This window comes from Cuculus canorus, chromosome 3, assembly GCF_017976375.1.
Source record: "Cuculus canorus isolate bCucCan1 chromosome 3, bCucCan1.pri, whole genome shotgun sequence".
In the NCBI taxonomy this organism is placed as follows: Eukaryota; Metazoa; Chordata; class Aves; order Cuculiformes; family Cuculidae; genus Cuculus; species Cuculus canorus.
Genome location: NC_071403.1, coordinates 14,337,145 through 14,358,369, shown reverse-complemented (window position 1 = coordinate 14,358,369; position 21,225 = coordinate 14,337,145). Strand labels below are relative to the sequence as shown.

The 21,225-nt window shown below is 38.4% G+C and overlaps 1 protein-coding gene across 1 annotated transcript in view; it reads right to left on the bottom strand.

Annotated features, from left to right (window-relative positions):
- Positions 1-19,481, bottom strand: part of COL19A1 (collagen type XIX alpha 1 chain) — a 203,633-nt gene extending 184,152 nt beyond the window's left edge. The window contains exons 1-4 of the mRNA XM_054062421.1: positions 17,456-19,481; positions 14,938-15,067; positions 6,801-6,875; positions 6,221-6,320 (exon numbers count right to left, since the gene is read on the bottom strand). Coding sequence (XP_053918396.1) covers positions 6,221-6,320; positions 6,801-6,875; positions 14,938-15,031 — 269 coding nt within the window. The 5' untranslated portion in view covers positions 15,032-15,067; positions 17,456-19,481. The remainder of the gene's footprint in view (positions 1-6,220; positions 6,321-6,800; positions 6,876-14,937; positions 15,068-17,455) is intronic.
- Positions 19,482-21,225: the final 1,744 nt, after the last annotated feature.

The window sequence follows — 21,225 nt, the reverse complement described above, 5'->3', positions numbered from 1 at the left end:
ATTTTTCCTTCCAAATAATAACTTCGGCTGGATAGACTTCTTCTTTAAAACAAAGTAAGCAGGAGAAAATAACACTAATCTGAACTATGTGTTTTTCAAATTAAGGAAAGCTTTTGAAGTAATGAAAGTAAACTGCCTCTACTATTTGTTCATCCAGTGCTTCTGTAATTTCCTTATTGGCTGCCTGAAGTTTCATCCTGAACCATGATGGAATGGTTAGACTCGGTGATCCTGGAGGTCTTTTCCAACCTAGTTATTCTGTGAATATGGGGAAACACACAGAAATGCTGCTGGTCTCCTGCATACTTTTGCTTTGGGTCAGTGGCCTTAAATTACACATCCCAAAAGCTCCTTCCCTTTATCTACAAGTATTTTATGGAAAGAACAACATTGCTGGGGAAAAAAAAACAATAAAACAAACCAGAAAAGAACAGTCTACTTCATCCAAATTTATCTTACCAATTCAACTCCTACGACACTGTCACATTAAGTGCTCTTTTGTCTGGAGAACATTTTAAAGACTAAAGAACTCAGACCTGCTACAGCCAGAGGCATAATTAAAATAGTTTTTCCTCTCTCTGTTCTTTCAATCTGCTTTCAAGGTAAGGACTATACATTTCCATATATACTCTTGCTCCCTGCCACCTCTTAGTCATTCCTTTTACTTTCCTAAATCTTTCTGAATAGTCAATTGCATCTTAAATTATAGCCCAATATAGGAATTAAAATCCGTTAATGTCTGAATTTTATATTTTATCAGGAAATCTTGGCATGTTTCTTGTAAATTGTCAGGTAGAAACAAGCCCAAATATGCAGAGAGACATTCACATGTTCATACTTTAAAAAAAAAAGCATTGTCCTATCTTTTTTTCAAGGTGAGCAGCCGCAGTGTTCATTTCTTTTTAGTTATGAAATTATGTAATTAGTATTTAGAAGGTAGGCACAGCTCCAATTTGTTCTTTCAACAGTAATCCTGTACTGTCCTTTTTAATTTATAAAATACAGTAAGTTCACAAGTTTCTGGAAATAAGCACAAATACACAATTTCAGTACCTTTCAACCAGATCAGAAAAGAAAGACTGTATCACTACAGCTTTTGATGCACTGCTTGGAAAGACCTGAAGAAAGCATCAGGATTTGCACTAAATTCAGTGTCTCACACTCAGAAAGCAAATTCCAGAGACAAAGTTCTTTTCTTGAAAATACCCTGCAACCAAAATACCAGACATATCAGTCCTGGCATAGTTGGCTCAGCAAGCTCAAATGACCTCAAATAAATACATGATATAGGAAGGGAGAGGTGTTTTTTTACATAATTATCTAATATTTTAATACACCAAGGCCTAGTAGGACTTTCTTTTCTGTAAGCACAGAAAAAAAGCTTGTGAGCACAACTAACTATTGCCATCAAAGGAGGCTGCCACCTTATTGCCTTTTTCAGTAGATGTTTAAGTCCATTATTTGAAAAGTTTCCGATTATTTTTTTTAGAAACTGTTGATTTTCACTTCTATGAAGTCTATACTGTATTTAGGAAAAAGTTATATGACTTCTCAATACATATCTTAATAATATTTTCCAAGAAGACTGCGGAACCTGTCTTCACTCTCCAAAACATATGCCGTGGGCAAAGCTAATCAGAAGTCATGCCCATGTAGACATTGACTGACAGCTGAAGTCACATGCAGGGACCTCTGTATTTACTGTTTTGGTGAAAAAAATGAAGTCTCAGCAGATACAACCAGAGACCACAAGGTTAAGTAAATGGTTGCAAAGGCACCCAGGGATAGATGCCCTCAGGGAGCAAAATGCTAGCTATGAAGAGGCTGTGCACAGAAACTGCCTCACTTGATGCCTGCTGTGCTCAAGGGAATGCAACTCCCTACGCATGTTTTGCTCTTGAAAAGGTCAGTAGTAAAAACAAACAGAAAACCCCACATAAATATTCTTTCATCATCAACTTCTGTTCTTAGCAAAAAGAATCCTCCAGCTTGGAATATATCAACAGAATAGGGAAGAGTATTTCTGCATCCAGTAACTAGACATCACATGGAGGTGAAACACTTTCTCTGAACTATGGCCCAAGCCACAGCTCTTCTGGCAGCAGCGTGTGTCAACACTGTTGATAGAGCTCACTAGTCCAAATACAGTCAAAATCCAAGCTCTTTTGCAGTATCTTACACTGAAAGGGGAAGAACTCCCAAAAAAGTCATGAGAATAATCCCAACTGCAGTAACTCTGAGATCATTTAACAGCCAGCTACAATGATCTCTTCAATAAATTAATATGGTTTGTCAAGCCAAACAAACTATAAAATAAGAAAGCCATGACTGTGCCATTAAGATTTGCTAATCACAAACATCCACTTCAAAAACATTCTGAAATTCGGTCAAAAACAACTTACAATTCCCTTTATTGGTGCTTTCAAAGGGGGAAAAAAAAGTCCCACCAGTAACCCAGAAAAGTGAAAATAAGGAGCAACTGACATACAATGCATCTTCAAAGAAGGACAGTGAAATTGTTTCAGCATATTGCTATTTACTCTAAGGCAAGTAAGAACAAAGATTAGCCTAAAAGGCCTCATGTCCCGAAGTGCTGGATACTGCTGGCATATCCAAAGGAGTTCCTATCAGCACAGAGCCCTGTGCTGTTTTTGTCAGCAAGCCCTGTGCCAAACTGGAATACATTGCATAGGCAGTACACGTTGAACTAGATAACAAAACGTGACTGTATAATGTATTTCTTGAAATAGGATTAAAATCTTATACAGTTACTGTTGTTATGACTAACTATATAATTAGATTGCGTGCACAACAGTATTTTACTGTGAATTTCTTTATTATTCAAAGGCGCAGTTATACTACTTTACTCAGGAATAGCTTCTATTAATATCCACATAAGAATTGCAGTAATTCAGTATTTTAATTTAAAAATCACTTTTCAACCTTGAAAAATATTATTAGAATTGAATTAATACTTAATAGTCATTTACATGGAGCATAAAAGCTCTCCATCTCCTATCACTAGACAAAATAAGTACAAAGCTCCATCACAAAAAAAGGTATAGACAAGAAATATAACTAAAATCCAACACAGACATAATTGATTTCCCAAGCTGACACTGCATCGTAAATTATTTACAACACATAAATAGGTGCAACACTACTCCACGTTCATTGAAAAAAAAGAAAACCAAAATGGCATCACACAAGAAAAATGGCACAGCATAGCTTTCTATTACCCACACTACGACTGAATGAATGAAATGCAAGACGAGATGTGCCAAGTTACTTGATACTTGCTAGTCAGCTTAATCAGATACTCTCAGTTTCCTGCAGGATGGATAACAAACACTGCTCTGCTGCTTACTGCACACCACGTCTACTAACATATTTTCTGAAGCAGAATGATCCTAAAAAACCTCTGTGTTTCTAATTATGCAAAGGGGCTGGAACCACACAATCTGACATAATGTAAGAGAAGATTTAAATAAAGGTAATATATCATCCTCTAATAACTGAGATAACTAAGTTATAAGGTTATGATGACAGACATCTGAGTTCCTGCCTATCCTTCGTTGTAACCCTACCGTGTCAGAGCTCTGTTTTGTGCTCCTGACTGCCAAGTGCCCTTATTTTCAAAAACCAACTCAGACTGTCAGACTATGAAACATACTTTAAACAAATAATTTTTTAAAATGTTGTCTAAAGTTTTATCTCAAGAACAGAAAGCTATTCTGTATTCAACATACTGAACAGAAAAGTAAATTCTGTTCTTAGTTACGACGTGCATTGCTCAGTGAAGAGTTCTAAAAGCACCAGCAAGGCTATTGCCATGAAGAACTAGGATTTCATAGAAATTCTCTAATGCCTAATGTTATTGAAAATATTTGTAACGCTTTTTTTTTTTTCTTCAGGAAGATAAATGTAAGAGGTACTATTTACGTCCAAAGCAAGCTGACAGAAAAGCTTATCTTTTCTCTCATTAACATCAATAACATGATATTAATTTTCAGCCTAACTTTATTCATAGATTAGCACTTTTACAAGTTTTATTAATAATCATTTCAGTTGCTTCATCCAGTTAAAGCTTTCATCCATTAGATACACATTTTGAAGGGAAAATGGAAAGATTTTTATCTTTAGTTTTTCTTGAATGAGGATACACAGAACAAAACAACAGGGAAAGAGAGGAACATGAGAAGCAAGAGACCATTGAAACCACACCATCTGCATTCCAGGTTTATCCTTTACTGAAATTATTGATCTCCTTGCCCAAGTTACACTGAAAATGAAGAAAACCTAGCCATTTTTACCTCTAAGAATCATGCTCCTTACCAAAAAGTGAACAGATAAAATACAGAGAAAAAAAAAAGAAAATATGTTGGATTTCTTTCCCACCCCATACAGTAAAATAGAAAGTGTTGCCTTCCTAGAGTATTTTCCTTGTAACAGCTAAGAGTTAAGGGTTTGCTAAGACACAGGTATCAGCCATGACACGATTTCCCTATTTTCACTGCCTTTGCTAATAAATGGGTTTTAAAAGAAAATAAAGCATAGACTTTAGCATTCAGGCTTACTAATAAAAGCTAGGAAAAAGGCTTGACATTTTTCAACCTCAACATCACCTGTCAGATCCCTTCCAAAAACATCAAATTCTTAGAAATCAATCAAGAATAACGATTTTTCCCTCAAAGCCATGTGAATTTTAAGTAATTCACCCTTTTCCAATATCTAGCTCTTCTGACTACGTTTGACATTGATTTTCCTACAGTTTCAGAATAAGTCAGTTTGCAGTATGTGTTTCATGTATATAAAGCATTACTCAGCTTCTTCTTCCTAAAGGATAACTGCCCCACAGTTCTTGTTATTGATTTTCTACTCTTCTATAGTCTCACATCACCCTCAAATCTGTAGATATCCATAAAATGAATACTGGATTTAAAATAAAAGTTTTCTTACTGACAAAAATTCACAATCTTTTTAGTAATGACATATATGGGCAGCACCTACTTGTACCTCTTCTAAAGACAATTTGGGTAATATTGGGAAGGCTCTAGTAAGAATAAAGTGCTCTCTGTGTCAAATAATTTTATCTACTCATTTTTCCTTCAACAGCAAATTAAGTTATTTAGAAAAAAAAGACAGGGATTACATTAATTTTACAGGGTTACACATAGTCGGAATCTATCGAGTAATCTAGAAGATGTAGGTCATATCTCTTTAATCATTCTCCTCTCCCAAAGATCACTTTCTTTGATTCCTCTCTTCTTCCTCCCCCCTGGTGTCATGCTACCCCCAGCCTCACTTAGCTCTGCCCAGAATCCAAGGAAAGGGGAACTCCAAAGTCTGGATGTATTATTTTCCCTAGGCAAGCTGGAGCCAGACCTCTTGCAACACAAAACACCCAACTCAAAGACACGGGAATACAGTTGCTTCCCTCGTCATCACAGGAACATGCTGTACAGAAACCACAGTCTCATGACTGGGAGCACATCTCAACCAAGAAGCTCCGAGATGATCTTCTCTCTCTCCACTAAGCATGAGGAACTTGAAACTACATTCCTAACTGCTTCTTGCCATTTCTTTGTCCCCATGCAAACTCAAATCCATCCAATCCCATTCTGACTTACTCTTTTCAACCTTCCTTTTCATTTTTCATGCAGTTTCTGTCCTTTACCACATCCTGTGTCAAAATAGGACACTGCCTTGTTTCACCTCTACACTAAGTACCCACCATTCTATTGCTGCTCAAAGGCAAGAGGTCAATTCCACCGGGAAAAAAACCCTCAAATAATCACAAAAATACAGCATTTCAAGAAACGGTGCATTTCTAATCCTGCCAGCTGTAATGAGAGAGAGGACAGCCAATTTCACTGAGGAAGATTAGTATAACATTTCTTGTTTTGCCATGAAATTTCTTTGTTTTATAAATATTTATGTATAAACAGTACAGTCTTCTTCACTATCAGAAACAGGATTTGAGAAAAATATTCACAATTAAGTTCCTACCTGAATACTTCCAGATTACAGAAGAAAAACACACCTGAATCAAAATGCTTCCTGAAAAAATCCCAGGTCTTACAGAAGAAAATGATTGAAAACAGATACACTTTATTTCCGTGGCACTCTGAATACACTGCTCCATGTTTCAACTAATTAGTGGCACTTAGTCCAAGCTGTATCTTTTAAAGATTTAGAATGAAAGTAGTATCTCACTTACTTTGTGTCTCTGACGAGAGGTGCACTTCCCAGTTTAAAACACATTCTTTTCCCTCCACAAGATGTTTGCCTCAAAGAAAAACTTTCTGCCAGATCAAAGCCTGTGAAACAGGATACAATGATTTAGTTTATTTAATGCGATTTTAAAAATGGATATCAATACTGACTTTTAGCAGTCTTGGTGACTTTCTAGAGCACAAGCTATTTCGAAAACCAGTACTTGAAGTCAGAGAAACTTCAAAAATGCATTTTATCAACAAAGAAACCATCAGTGCAAAATTCACTCAGTAGGTGACTTTGCAACAGAAGAAATGCATTTGTTATTTCCTTTTATCATCTGAAGTGATAAGAATGAAGGATGTTGGGGAAAAACAATGGAAATCAGTGTGGCTGCAGAACTTGAACTAATACTTTCCAAGAACAACATGTTCTGATTTTAACCCCACCTCCCTAAAAATAACAACAGCTTTGGGACACGGGGGTGACAGTCTTGTACTGCCCTTTCAGTTTTAAAGCCAGCTTCAGTAAGACTACAATTACATCCACTGTTAGCCACTTAATTTATCAACACAGTCATTTACCTGAAACATCAAGACTGTCTCGGTCGATTTGTTTGAGATGATGGACAACTGTTTTCATTAAAGGACATACAGCACCTTCAAGAGAATACAGTTTAGCATCTATCATAAAATTCAATCAAATAAAAATGTATTAGAACAAACTATCATGACAGTGATAACATTAACAGGAATGTTTCTCTTTGTTTCTTTGGGACATGAAAAATAGCAATGAACCAAGTTAAAACATCTAAATTAAACCAATGATATTTGAGACTTCATGATACAGTTCTAGTAATATAAGCAGATAATAATTTTATCACATTTTATTTCAGCTTATATGTTTGAAGTATACATCAACAACGTAACCAGAAGAAAAGCACTAAATTCTTACCAAGCTCTTTCCATCTACAATACTCTACAAAGCAATAACTTCTGCTGTAAGTTCGGGGGTTTTGGCTTTTTTTTTTTTTTTGGATTTCTGGCTGTATTATTAGAATATTTCTTCTCTTCTCATTAACATACATCAAAAAAATAAAGCACAAATGCTTGATTACCATTACAATAATCTATTGTTACTTTAGTGAACAATAACTTGAAAATGTGGCTTAGCAAGGATATAATCATATCACATAATAAACAATGGAAGCAATACTTTTATTTTGAAAAAAAAGGTTGAAAATTGAAGTACCTTTACAAGAAATTAAATCTGAGCCACAGTATTTAGGTAAACAAGCAGAATGTTCTAAAATCTGGCAAACAGTAAATTCTAATGTTAAATCTAGCTGTACACTTAGATCAAACATCGCATTATTAATATGCAGTATATTACTTAAAGCCCCTTCATCTCTTCTTTTATAAATATACACAGCAATACCCACTTTTAAGAAGCAAATACAGCAAAATATCACTTCTGTGCACGGGTTAGAGACAGGGCTCTTTCTGCCCTGCGCAAATAATTCCACTAAACCAAATAAAACTGTCAAATGGAAGATGACAAGCAGGATTTGGCCCGTGCACATATCAAGCACAGAGCTCCATGTTGAGCTGACAACTAAAAACATGGCCAAAGTATACCTGAAGGTGCTCAACAGTGAAGGTCGAGGGATTTTCTTAAGTGTCAGTTCAATGGAAAAAGTAAGGAGGAATGTCCTACCATTAGCCTGGAAATCATCTATATTTAAAGACTTCTAAGAACATCCAGATGGGAAGCTGGCATTCAAAAGAGCTATATTTGTAATCTTAACGCACGTGAAATTTGTCATTTATTCATCCTGTAGTGATGCAGAAATTTATGGTCCATCAAAAGTCTTAAATTCCATTAAATGTGTTACAGTATTTGATCTGGATTAAGAATGGCTAATTGGAAACAACCAGGGAAAGTGAAACTAAGTTATGCGTAATACGGATATAAAGATGCCTCCTGACAACACAGTTAATGAAAATTAAATCAAATATTTGAAGAACAGACTTGGTGGAACATATCTTTTCATAAGATTCATCAAGTTACATGTCCTTTACATCTAAATTGCAATCTACAATTACAAGTACCATCAACTGTAAATTTATTTCCGAGGCACTAACAACGTATCTTCTTTCCTTCATATATATATACACCCAAGGATGTACATATATATGAATTTACCTGTATTGATAGCTATAAATTTTCATGACAAATAAGATGAAACGCAAGCATTAAACCCATTAGCAATTCTCACTGTAGATTCCCTTTTCCCAGAAAAGACACAGAACTGTTAAGAATATCCACGCTGAAATCTCTGAAACCAAAATGAAACCTCACATATTTTTCATTTTGCAGGGATTTTTATGCAGCGTGAAAAGCAGTGAAATTCACTGAAATTACATACTGACATAGCAACTTCAATATACCATTTGTTGTGCAAACACACGCTATAGGACAGAAACGGGCTCACCTTAGATACCCTTTAGTCTACAAACCTCAGCGTTCAATCACTTATTATTAAACTATGGATGCAAAATCACAGAATCATAGAATGTATAGGGTTGGAAGGGACCTTAAAGATCATCCAGTTCCACCCTGTCCCCATGGGCAGGGACACCTCCCACCAGACCAGGCTGCTCAAGGCCCATCCAACCTGGTCTTGAACATTTCCAGGGATGGGACATCAATAACTTCCCTGAGCAACCTGTACCAGTGGCTCATCACCCTGAGAAGAATTTCTTCCTGATGTCTAGTCTAGTGTCAATGCTCCCCTCTCCAATTTAAAACCATTCCCCCTTGTCCTACCACTCCACGTCCTGGTAAAAAGTCCCTCTCCAGCTTTCTTGTAGGCACCCCTCAGATACTGGAAGGCTGCTATAAGGTACCCCTGGAGCCTCCTCGTCTCCAGGCTGAACAACCCCAACTCTCTCAAACTGTTCTTGTATGGGAGGTGCTCCAGCCCTCTGACCATCTTCGTGGCCTCCACTGGACTCATTCCAACAGTTCCACATCCTTCTTATGCTGGGTATTCCAGAACTGGACACAATACTACTGATGGGATCTCACCAAAGCAGAGGGGGAGAATCACCTCTGTTGACCTGCTGGCCACACTTCTTTTAATGCAGCCCACAATAGGGTTGGCCTTCTGGGCTGTCAACACACAGCTTCTCATCAATCAGCACACCCCAAGCCTTTCTCCACAGAGCTGCTCTCAATCATGTTGTCCCCCACCCTATACTGAAATTTTAGATTGCCCTGAATCAAGTTCAGAACCCTACACTTGGCCATGGTGAACCTCATGAGGTTCACGCAGGCCAGTTCTCCAGCTTGTCCAGGTCCCTCCAGATGATATCCTGTCCCTCTGGTGTGACAACCGCACTGCTCAGCTTGGTGTCATCTGCAACCTTGCCAAGGTTGCACTTGATCTTGCTGTCTGTATCATCGATGCAAACATTAAACAGCTCCATTCTCAGAACAGACCCGTGAGGGACATCTGTAGCTATTCTAAAACAACGAACATGGTTACGGTAGATTTACTCCTGTACAGCTAAAAGAAATATATTGGCAAAAATGAAGCCTTTTACAGCTGAAGCTACAACAGCATCTCAAATACACTGACAAAATTTACCTTAAATCTACGTGTTTTCTAAAAGAGGGGTTTTATAAATATATTTTTATATATATATTTACACAGGTATAAATGCTACAGGGCAGATTCGCTTTCGGTTAAATTACTTTATAGTACTTATAATAAAAGCAGCCAGATATGACTTATTGCTGATTTTACCTTGTACTGCTGTAGCAAGCTCTAGAGCACCTGGGACACAACTGTGTTTTTTTTCTTTCAGCATTTGCTTACATGAAAGCAAAGTGGCAAAAGACTAGGGAGTTTTAGCTTACTCCCTTAGCCACTTTCTTTAAAGTCCAAATACAGACTCAATCCTTAATTTCTGTGTTATCCATATGATAGCAATGATTCCTCACATGCCACAGATTGGACTTAGGACCTATTTTTACCAGTGGCGTAACACTCACAGCATAGATGGGCTGTGTAAGTGTTACTTATTTGGTTGTATTCCATATCCCCAGAAGAACTGAAAGGGTTGCTATGAATCTTTGCTATCTTGTGCTGCTGATGCACTCTTTTGGGCCAATGTTATTCTTGTTTAACATAGAGCTAACACAAAACTGTAACATATTCAAAATTAAACTTCTTCATACCAGGACTGACAATTTTCATTGCTACAGATTGATAAAAATTGTTTCTACAGTTACAGATTGTACAGTGAAAGCGTCTGCCTCTTCCAAGATTTTTAGTACTGCTTACAGATTTTTAAATTTCTTTTGGCCCAAGACAAAAAATACAGTTTATCCACTCAGCCCATGGCTGACTGAATTAGATCTACAAGGTGGCATTCAGGGAAGAAAAAGAACAAGACCAACCCTTACCACTAATCCAGGCATGGAAACCATGCACCTACGTGTCCTGTTATCATACATTACTATAAAACTAATGAATCAGTAAAAAGTATGAGCTTATATTTATACACTAGATCGCTCTGCATGTAATAACACTGCCTGTTTGCTTTGATGTCCACAATTCATATTAAAATGGTGATGTCAAACCTGAAGGTGACATATCTATAAGTTCATGAGATCACTTGTCCATTAGACAAATTACAGAGCTTAATCTTTAGAAATCAATGAGCTCTACATAGGAGCTCATTATTATAAACCAACCTAATAATTTCAAAAACATGTACTTATGTAAATCAAACAGGTATATCACAGATCACTGATTTTCTGTCTCTCCAATAAGATGCTATTAAGTTGGGGTTTTGTTTTGTTTTCTAACAGTATTACACACACACAAAAAAAAAAAAAGAAGCATAGATGCAACACCATTACTTTGACTGCTGCAACATGCAATGGCATGTTCTGAATTCCTGGAACGATCAAGGCACCTGTTGAAGCACACTACAGCTTCCATCTAGGCCCCATGCCCAGTTTTACTTTCCGTGCAAACGAGGACAGAGGAGACTCTGGTACATGCTTCAGTCTCACTCTTACAGACATCTCTTGTGTATACTTCCTGACTGGGAATTGTGGCTTCCAGTAAGCACTCTTGGCTCCTCTAGATCAAGTGTAACCTGTAACGTCAAGATTCACTTTAGACGTTAACTATCTGCTACTTAATTATTAAACTTCATGTTCAGGTAAAGTTTTAAGCTGCCCTCTAACACCACTGACGTGCCCATTGCAAGGGCACCTAAGTTTCCGTTAATAACCATGACTGGCCAATTGAATGTGACCAAACAGCAAAGCTCCTCCTAACATACACCCACATCCTATGTCAGGCTTTTACATAGTGTACAGGCTTTCAAGAAGCCGTAGTACTCAACTACAAGTCAAGCAATCCAAGGCTGGCAGGTTCACCACTAACAACAGTTTGTGGATCCACAAACTTTAAATATTCAGAAATCAAGTATTAAGAAATGACTACACTGTATGAGTTACTGTAGAGGCATTATCTTGATTTTAAGAAGTATCTAGCTGTACTAAAACATGAAACCCAAAAAGCTGAACGGATCTGCATGCTTGAAAGTACTCACTGTATTTGGGTTAAAGTGCCTATCTAAAATTGTAATCTAGAGCCAATACTTTTCACAACACATTCCACGTCAAAAGGCAATGGAAATTCACCATGCCTGGCAGTCCTGGGACTTTGTTTATACTACATTTTTCATGGGTTAGCAAGTGACATTGAAAAACACTAACTGTAAAAAAAAAAAGTTGGAAAAGCAGCAATGATCTGGGAACGAGACAAAATCTTAATATTCTTAATATAAAGCCCTTAACATAAATCAAATTTGACTTGCATCACTACAGAAAGAGCTCACGTCCCCACTCCAAAACCACATTCCCAACAACAAAAAAAACCAAAAAAAAACCCTAAAACTTGAAAATACAAAAATATTTTTGAAGTCGGATCAAAAACATGATTGTTGAGGACTCCTGAACTTTCTTCTTCAAATTTGCCGTATTCTGTCATCAAAAGTGAGTGTTCTCTTCTGATGGTCGATTAGCACATCAAAACTTCTGGACAAGTGAGAACTGAAAATAATCTTCAATGTGAATCTAATGGTTGCTGGCACACATTCAGAGCCTAAGGAGGACTGCCCTGAGAGGATCTAGTATATTGTCATACTGACATTTTTTCACAGTACTGGTATTTACTTATAATATCGACCCAATTAATAAGTCGCAAGGAGTCAGAATGCCAGCTCAGAAAGGTCTCCCCTACATACACACACAAATTAATCCTTTCCCTTGCACACAAAATTTCCTTCCCTTAACACACTCCTTTCCCCAACTCCACCTACAAATTAACTTTAATTAAACTTTTCCCTGCATTTGAAGGCCAGTCCTCTAGACTCAAGTAGATCAGGTGAGAAATTTCAGGATGTAAATGCAATAATCCAAAATGCTACCTAAATGAGCTTTGCTGGAAAAGCTTTCATGTTAGAACAGTAAGAAATAAATGTTATGCATATATTATTAAGAAAGAGAACCAAAAGGATTGACTGGGCAGATCCTGAAGGACAGATGCTGATCGAAACAGTTAGTATACGGGAGAGAACAAATGCCCAAGAAAGAGCCAGTTAATGAAAGAGAGGAAAAAAAAAAAACCCACCACCCAAAACAAACACAAGGATGAGATTAGGTATTTCTCTCTTCTTGAAGTAAGCACATTAGCAATTTGTAATAGATTCACCTGCTAACAGATTATCAAACTAGAACAAGACAATTTTGCAACAGAGCACACTCCGTTCAGCTGAACGGGGCTGATCAACAAAGGCTCGCAGACACGCTTGTACCCCTTACTGCTGCACTGCCACGGAACCCATTCTTCCTAAGCTCCTGCTTTCTGGCCTATAACTTGTATTTATTTTTTGGACAGTAACCATCCCTTCGGTCTCTAGAAGAGCTTCCTTCCAGTTATCAACCCGAGGCTTCACTCGGGGCCTATTCCCTGCTGTTGACAGGGCTGTTCAAGCTGGCGGCTAACTACTTGTTATTCCTCACCATCTGCCTCTATCACCTCAAACTGCTGAACTCTCTCTCAATTGTGCACCGTCAGTTATTCTCAGGAGAGGTTCAACCTCTCTTCTTCTTCCCAGCAGCTCAATCTGACCCATATTTGTTCCATTTGTGGCAATCAAGTTAAAGAAAACTGCAATTTGCCTGCTGGCTGTCTGGCCACAAACTTCTAAAAGAACGTAAAACACAGTCACTATAGACTCTTATTAGCAACTCAGTGTATCTGTCACACCTTCTATGACTGGTCCACATTTTACTAAGGCTTTTTTTTCCCCCCAATGAAAATATAAGAAGATAAACAAAAAAAGGCAATGCTTCCTGGCATTTTGTTTTAATTTTCTTCAAATTTTTATTTATTAATTTATATTATTGAGGAAACTTCTGTACTTTCACCCTCACAGCACTTTTAAAACTTCCCTTCTACAATACAAAACAATGACAGAGAAGACAACCTATTTTGCTTCTTTCAGGCAGATGAAGAGAAAGATTGCACAGATATGAAGTAGGCTCACACTCTCATAGAGGTTAAGAATAATTCATCAGTAGAGCACTTAGCCTTGCTGCCTTAAAAATATAAGCGACTTAAATTCAGAGTATTCACAACACGTTATTCTCACTCTAAAGCCCACACGTGACACTTAGTTCTTAAACATTCCTATTTCTTTTTTTTCCAGGAGTATTAAGAACAATGTTATCCTAGTCACTGATGCTTTAAATTTGGGTCTGAATTTCAGACGCATGATGGAGTTTCAAAGTAGTTGTGCATTTATAGCTTCCACTATCTTTCATTAGGATTCAGGGAAAACAGCATTAATAAAAATATGTTTCATTGTGTAACAAAAAAGTAATTGTCACTCCCTATTTCTATTGAAATAGCAACAAGCATGTTCTCCTTAATAATAACTGTAGGAAAATTCTAGAAAGTTGAGGTAGATGCTGAGCAATTCTAGGAAACTTACAATTTCTTATTCTACAGCCACAAGTGATGTGCCTTTAAGACAGAAATTACCACACTGGCAAGTCAGTGCACAGTTTAACCAAGAGAGCAAGACAGCATGTGGACAGCAAGAGAAGAAAACAGGGAAGTATGAGAAAATTAGCAGAAGACAGGTAACAGCTGTTAACTTTAACAATCTCGCTATATTCCTTTCCCCTGTCTTCTTAGGCACAAGGCTTTGTCTGACTTTACATCTGTAAAACATATGATCTGGTCTCAGGATTAAGTTTAGGTGAACTTAACATGAGAATTAGGTTGTTTAGGTCAATGTGATCACTAATAAAACCATGATGTTGTCCAATTAAGTTTTTCAAGCTAGATTTAGAATCTTGTTTTGTACAGTAATTTGAAAAATACAAATCAAAACTCCTAGGAACTACAACTACTTCCAAACACGTATCTTTCAAGCACAGAAAACAGAAAGGCTGCTTTGGAACTGCTTCAAACTTCAGGCTTTTTAAAGAAGAGATTAAAAATATCTTGTACAATTTTATCTGCTCATACTGCTTATTTTCCATATACCATCATTACGTGTTCAAATTTGTTCAGTAATGAGATTTATGCCGTTGGTCCATGATGGGCAATAAAAATGGAAATACCTATCTGGTCACTGACAGCCACAGAAGTAGAAACATGAAGGAGGAAGAACACGGCCATACAAAGCCAAACCATGGAGGATCCAGTGTACTTCATCTTTCCCTGGACACATGTGAACAATCAGCTACAAATCTGAAACAGAGAACAATCATATTCAGAACAATCTCTTATTATTTTCCCCCTTGCCCCACAAAAAAAAACCCTACAAACAATTTTTTAACTGTAAAGAAGAAGTCGCTAGTCACACACAAAGTGTATCATTTATCGGTTGTAAGGAGCTACAGACGTGAATTTATAACTAAGCAACAAATATACTCCTTTAGTTCTTTAATATATTAAACTCAGCAGTAAAACATTAGAAATATTAACTCAAAGATATTAGTTGTAAAGGCATTACATTTTCATTTCTTTAGTAATGACTCATTTTCTTTTATTTTTGTACCAGATTTTCAATTTTAAATATATTAGCTAAACTGTTTGGTGTCACAGCACTGCCAGTGACTGCTGAAGTAGTCCTCAAATTGAAACAAGGACAACATACAGTTGTTTCTATTTAAGCGCAGAAGAAAACAAACCACGGCGTTTTTCATCCTCACAAAACACACAAGTGTCTAGAGCAGCCTGTATTAAGTTTACAATTTAAATTTCACAAAAATAAAGTTTGGCTTTGACAGTTTATGTTTTGCCCTCTGAAGACAGCATCAGCTTTTCTTCTAAGCCAGCTGTGACGCGAATGCACGTGAATGGAACGAAATACAAAACCCGATATTTTTCTAATTGCATTTTCTGCGAGAAAAACAAATCATATACCTAATACATAATTTTTAAAGAATAGAATAGATTGAGTTAGAAGGGATTTTTAAAGATATCTGCTCCAACCTCCCTGCAATGAGCAGGTATGTCAGGTTGCCTGGAGGAGCCCCGTCCAACCTGACCTTGACTGTTTCCAGGGATGGGGCCTCCACCACTTCTCTGGGCAACCTGTTCCAGTGTTTCACCACCCTCACTGTAAAAAATGCCTTCCTTCTATTCAGTCTAAATCTACCCTATTTAAAAAAAAAAACCCTAAACTTGTTTTAAGCTCTTAAATAAATAAATAAAGCAATTTTAAGTCTTACTATCTCAGCAATAGGGAATTAATTTTCATCATAAATCTAAGCATATGTATTTTTAATCTGTTTTTATATAGTTTTATATAGTTCTAGCTCTATTTTTTCTCTCTAAGATGCAGTTAGTTTTACAAGGCACCTCATTCATCCCCAAAGCCGTTACGCCGCTCACGCGTACCAGCAGCAACTACACCATCATTAACTTTTCCAGCGTCCCCAAGGGCAGCAAAGTGAATACATGGCCAAATAACACCATTTTATCCCCTTCACCTGCTTTACAAGCAGGCACCAGCTATTATGGGATGGGCTCTCGCCCATCGCCACCGCCACCCCTCGGGTCCCTCCCGCGGCTGCTCCGGGAGGCTCCGCTCCTTCCAACATCGGGAGCGCCCCGAGCTGCCGCAGCCCAGACAGCAACACCGGAGGGGTTTAATTCTCTTGGATCGAGTTAGTTTTTTCCGGAGGACGCCTTTAATTAACGCAGCGGGGCTGGGCGAGGAGCAGCGCGGCACGGGCGTTACTGCTCGCTCCGGAGCTCCCACCGTCTCTTCCCCAACCTGCCTGCAACCCCTGGAGATCCCACCGTCTTTCTCAACCCTGCCTGCACCCTCGGAGCCTCCCACACGTCTCTCCTGACCCTGCCTGCAGCCCCTGAGCTCCCACCGGTTCTCCCAGCCCTTCCTGCGCCGGCAGAGCTCCCCGGGACCGAGGGAGCCCGGAGAGAGCCCGGAGGGAGCCCGGAGAGAGCAGGACCCGAACGGCCGCACCTGCGCGGGGCGAGCAGGTGAGTGGGAGCCGCTCGCCCACGGATGGATGGATGGGAGGGCGGGAGAAGGGATCGACGACACGGCAGCGCTGGCTCCAGCCCGCCGGGACTATCCTCCGCCTCCTCATCCCCCGGGATTTGCCCGGGAGCTGCGGAACCGCGAGGGTTCCCCTTCCTCGGGGAGCGTTCGGCGCTGCTTCTCGCTCTGCTCGCAAGAGGGGTTCGACTCGCCGGCTGCGAGGCGCTACGCCTGCTAATTGGGATGGCACACGCTAATAGACAGGCTTTTAAACGCAAAGACGTGTGTGCAATTAATGAGCATTGTGGCAATTCGCAGCAGTTAATCGGTTAGTGAATTACTGCAAATTTAGCAGCACCGCTTCATTAGCAATCTTAGCAATAATCATACACAACGTAGTTACACGCAGAATCCTATAGCACAGACCGATTACAGCACATTACGAGCTTACCGCGTATGTTCTTTCATAGGTAATATTGGCAAAAAAAAAAAAAAAAATCAGTGATAAACTTCAATGGCAATTTTAAAACCAGAAAAACCAACCCAACACAACCCCTGGGAATACTGCAGTGTGTGTGTGCAGGGGAGATGTTTAAAAAGCTGAGTACAAATAATGAGTTGCTTACCTTTAGGGTTTTTTTTGTGTTAGTACATCTCCCAGAAGCACCGAAAATGCCTGTACAGAGCTGCTATAGCTCCAAGGAGTTACTGGAGTGAGTCTCCAGAGAGTGGTAGAGGGGGATGCAGCTCTGTCCTTATTAGTCTCACAGTGTGACCCTCCCACTCAGTGAGAACAGAATACTCTGCAAGGAAGGACAAACAGCCACCCAGACACAGATTTTACATAATCATACTTGTACATCCCAACTCCAGTAACAACGTAAGAAATGGTTTTTTTCTCTCCCTTACCCCCAAAACCTCAGTTCCATAAATTAAACTGCTGGAGTAAATATACATGAATGAAAAAGGATCTGGTTTCTAGTTGTAAAGAAACAATTACATACATTAGCACAATGGTAGAAATTGGGGTTTTTTTTTTCAGTTAGGTGTAAGAGCACATAATTAATTTTATATACTTTATCATAGACTTATAAATGAGTCATCCAAGTAAACAAGAGAGTGCGCCTATTTATGGCAATAATTCTGCAAAGCACAGCAGATCACTGACATTTGTTTTACCTTTTAAAATCTAGCATATACAAACCTGGATGTTCTTGCTTTATAGTATCTGACTGTGATGAAATGGTGAGATTGAGCACTGCCACCAGCTTTCATCTGAATGTGCAAAACTGTGCTTTTCTCAGGTTCTCCAAGCATGCTTGTGGCAGATTTCCTTATTGCATTTTAAAGATATAAACCAGACAGAAGGACAGGGAACAGTAAAATCACTAGAAATAGATGCACAGAAGATGGAGTAGGGCTCTAACTAAACATAACTCATTTATCTATATCCAACACACATTTCATCTTTTTCTGGTAAAATCATTCTGATGGGAGGGGGACAGAAAGGAAGGTGGTGACTATTACATGAAAACTTATTAGCTTACAACCAACTTGGCTCAACTGGTCTTCAGGTCAGAATATTTACAGAGTTAGCCTTTTGCTTCCCTGCCCCTCTCTCAACAGATTTCGAAAAGTATCTCTTCATTTCAACCAAGATAACCAGCCAGGATAATCATGTCTTTCCATGCAATTTGTAGGTTATCTTTGTGGTTTAAATTTCAATACAGTTGTTATTCTTCCCAACCACAAGAGAAAGATGAAATTGCAATTTACATACAAGCCTGCTAGGGTGTTTTATCCCACAACTTAGCCACAGAGTTGTGGTGTAACTTTAGGCAAGTCGCACCGTGGCACATCCTCCTTGTTCATTCTGCGAATTATAGAAAGCAAAGCTGCCTCACCTCGCACAGCGAGGCACGAGAGCCCAGTCCTATGGCTGACAAATTGTCAGACTGCTCCCTGCCCCTTCAGACTGTTCATTTGATAAAGGCTTCAGTGTTGAGCCCTAATTCAGCTTTTCAAGAGTTGCAAGATCCTCAGCTGAAAGACCCTTTGTAAAAGCCCTTCTCCCAGTGAAAGGCATTATCATTTTTTATTTGAAAAGGACTGCATCTCTCATCTCTTTCAAGTGACAATATTTTATAAATCATTGTTTTACTTAATTTTACATGCCCTAAATATCTGGATTCAGCTGCATTACATGAATATATTCAGTCTGATTAATTTAAATGAATATAAGTTCTAAATTAGCTAAACATTTTAACTGCATGACACTTTGCACATACAGTCAGTTCACCCTTTAAAGAAATACTTCTATCCCTCAAAGTTTCAGTATTGCTTAACAGTCCAGATGGAAACTGGGTCTTCATTTCCTATGAAGCAATAACGAAACATAACCCCTAAATGAAGGATAGTGTTCCACTTAGCATGATATTGACACTGCAAATAGAAAATTGAGAATTTCTAATTTGGACCACGTCAACTTCAAAACACTCCATATCCATATGAAAGCAGTAAGCACAACAATTAGAACCTACTACAGTCTTCCCTGGCTAACACGTATGTTTCCCATACTCTGGCTCAGATCTTCAACTAAAGAGGATCATGCCGGCTCACATAAATCAAAGGAATAATGCAGATTTATACCAGTTGAGGACCTCAACACATGTATTTATAGACAACACTGTTCACATTCATGAGTACAGTCTTGAAGTCTAGTGAATGTAAATTGGGAATGAGGAAAACCTTGCTGTTTAGAAGCTTCTGTTGTGAGGCAAAAAAATGGCTTCTCTCTGTCTCCTGCAATATAAGAAGAAAAGCCACAACTGGCAAGACATCTCTGTTACCATAAACAGCTTACAAATCCCAAGCACTTGCACTCTTGTTCACCTGCAAGTAGTTCCTGGTGCACTCCAGAGTAAACTTTGTCTATACATCGTCTTATCTCCTTTGTATCCAGGAAGTGGTGGAAAAAGCTGATGATATGAGTTGAGGCACCTGCAGCAAATGGATTATATCCTATATTATCTTTGCAGGAACACAGATTTCCAGCTATTTCAGACTTTAGCTAAAGCACCTACTTGCCCATAGAAAACAGGATCAGACCTGGATCCAGGCAAGAACCAAGGTAAATACACCAAGAAGCAGAAAAGGGAGAAGTTTAAGTTGGAAACCATGCTTAGCACAGACACTAAGAGCATGTTTCATCTCCTGCGGCAAGGTGAATGGCTCCACTGAACAGCTTTCCCCACAACTGCAGTTGTAGGCTAAATGCAGGGGGGGAAAGATGAGAGAATCAGAGGACAAAGGGATAGACTTATTTTTTGTAAAAAACTTTTCTTTATTGCTCATACTCACTTTCAACTTTTTTTTCTTCTTCCCTTTCCAGCACAATAAGATACCCAAACCAGCCAAGCAGCATAATTCACTCTTGTCTTGTGGTGCTAACAGATTTATCTCCATCTCGTTAGACCCACATGTTTAACTAGTGTTGCTTATGACAACGCACATGCAGGAATGAAGCTGTAAACTTTGACAAAACTCTTCAAAAGCAGCAGTATTCTACTTGAAAACAATTTAAAAAAAAATATTAATTTGAAATGCCCTTTACCACGCAATTTCTCATTGAATGTAGAGCTTAATATTTCTGTTCCATTGTATAAGCCCTTATGTGGGATTGTTCCTTGCTACATGATCCTTTCTGCCCTCTGCAAGATTTGCTGGTCATGACAACGGCTTTCCACTGAAGCAATTAAACTATGAATGCTTTAAAATACATTAGATTGAACTGTAATGAACTTAAGCAAAACAGGTGAAATCTCAGCATTGGGGAAGTTAATGGAAATTTAAACATTAATATATATGGGGCAAAAATGTCACTCAGATGAAGGAACTTTGACAAAAATTACATCAAAAAGGAATTATTTATATGCCTGGGCACATGCACTACGAACTTGTAAGCAGCAAAGCCAACAGGAAAGCTGGATGTCCTTCATTTCTTCTATAGGAGAAGAGAAGGGAGGGGAAAACCCAGCTGCCGCTTCTTTTTCTGAATAATTAGAAAGCACTCGTTTTCAGTAAAAAGGCCTAAGTAACTGTTAAAAAAGATGCAGAGAGACTACTTACTGCTATACTTGTCTTGGCTCAGACACCGACCTTGTCCGCTCTTTGATACTTTATAAGATGTCTTAAAGTAGAATAGTAGAGTCACAACAACAAAGGCCATGCTTTATCTCCTATTCTCATGCCACTGATAATGTCATTCTTGAAATAACATGGAGTTGTATCACTCATCATGTTTAGTGCTGTCCTGTCCTAACAGGTTTCACGTTTTCAATAATGTCATTTTAACCCCAAACAGGTATATTCCAGGTTAGTATGTGTCTTGATATAT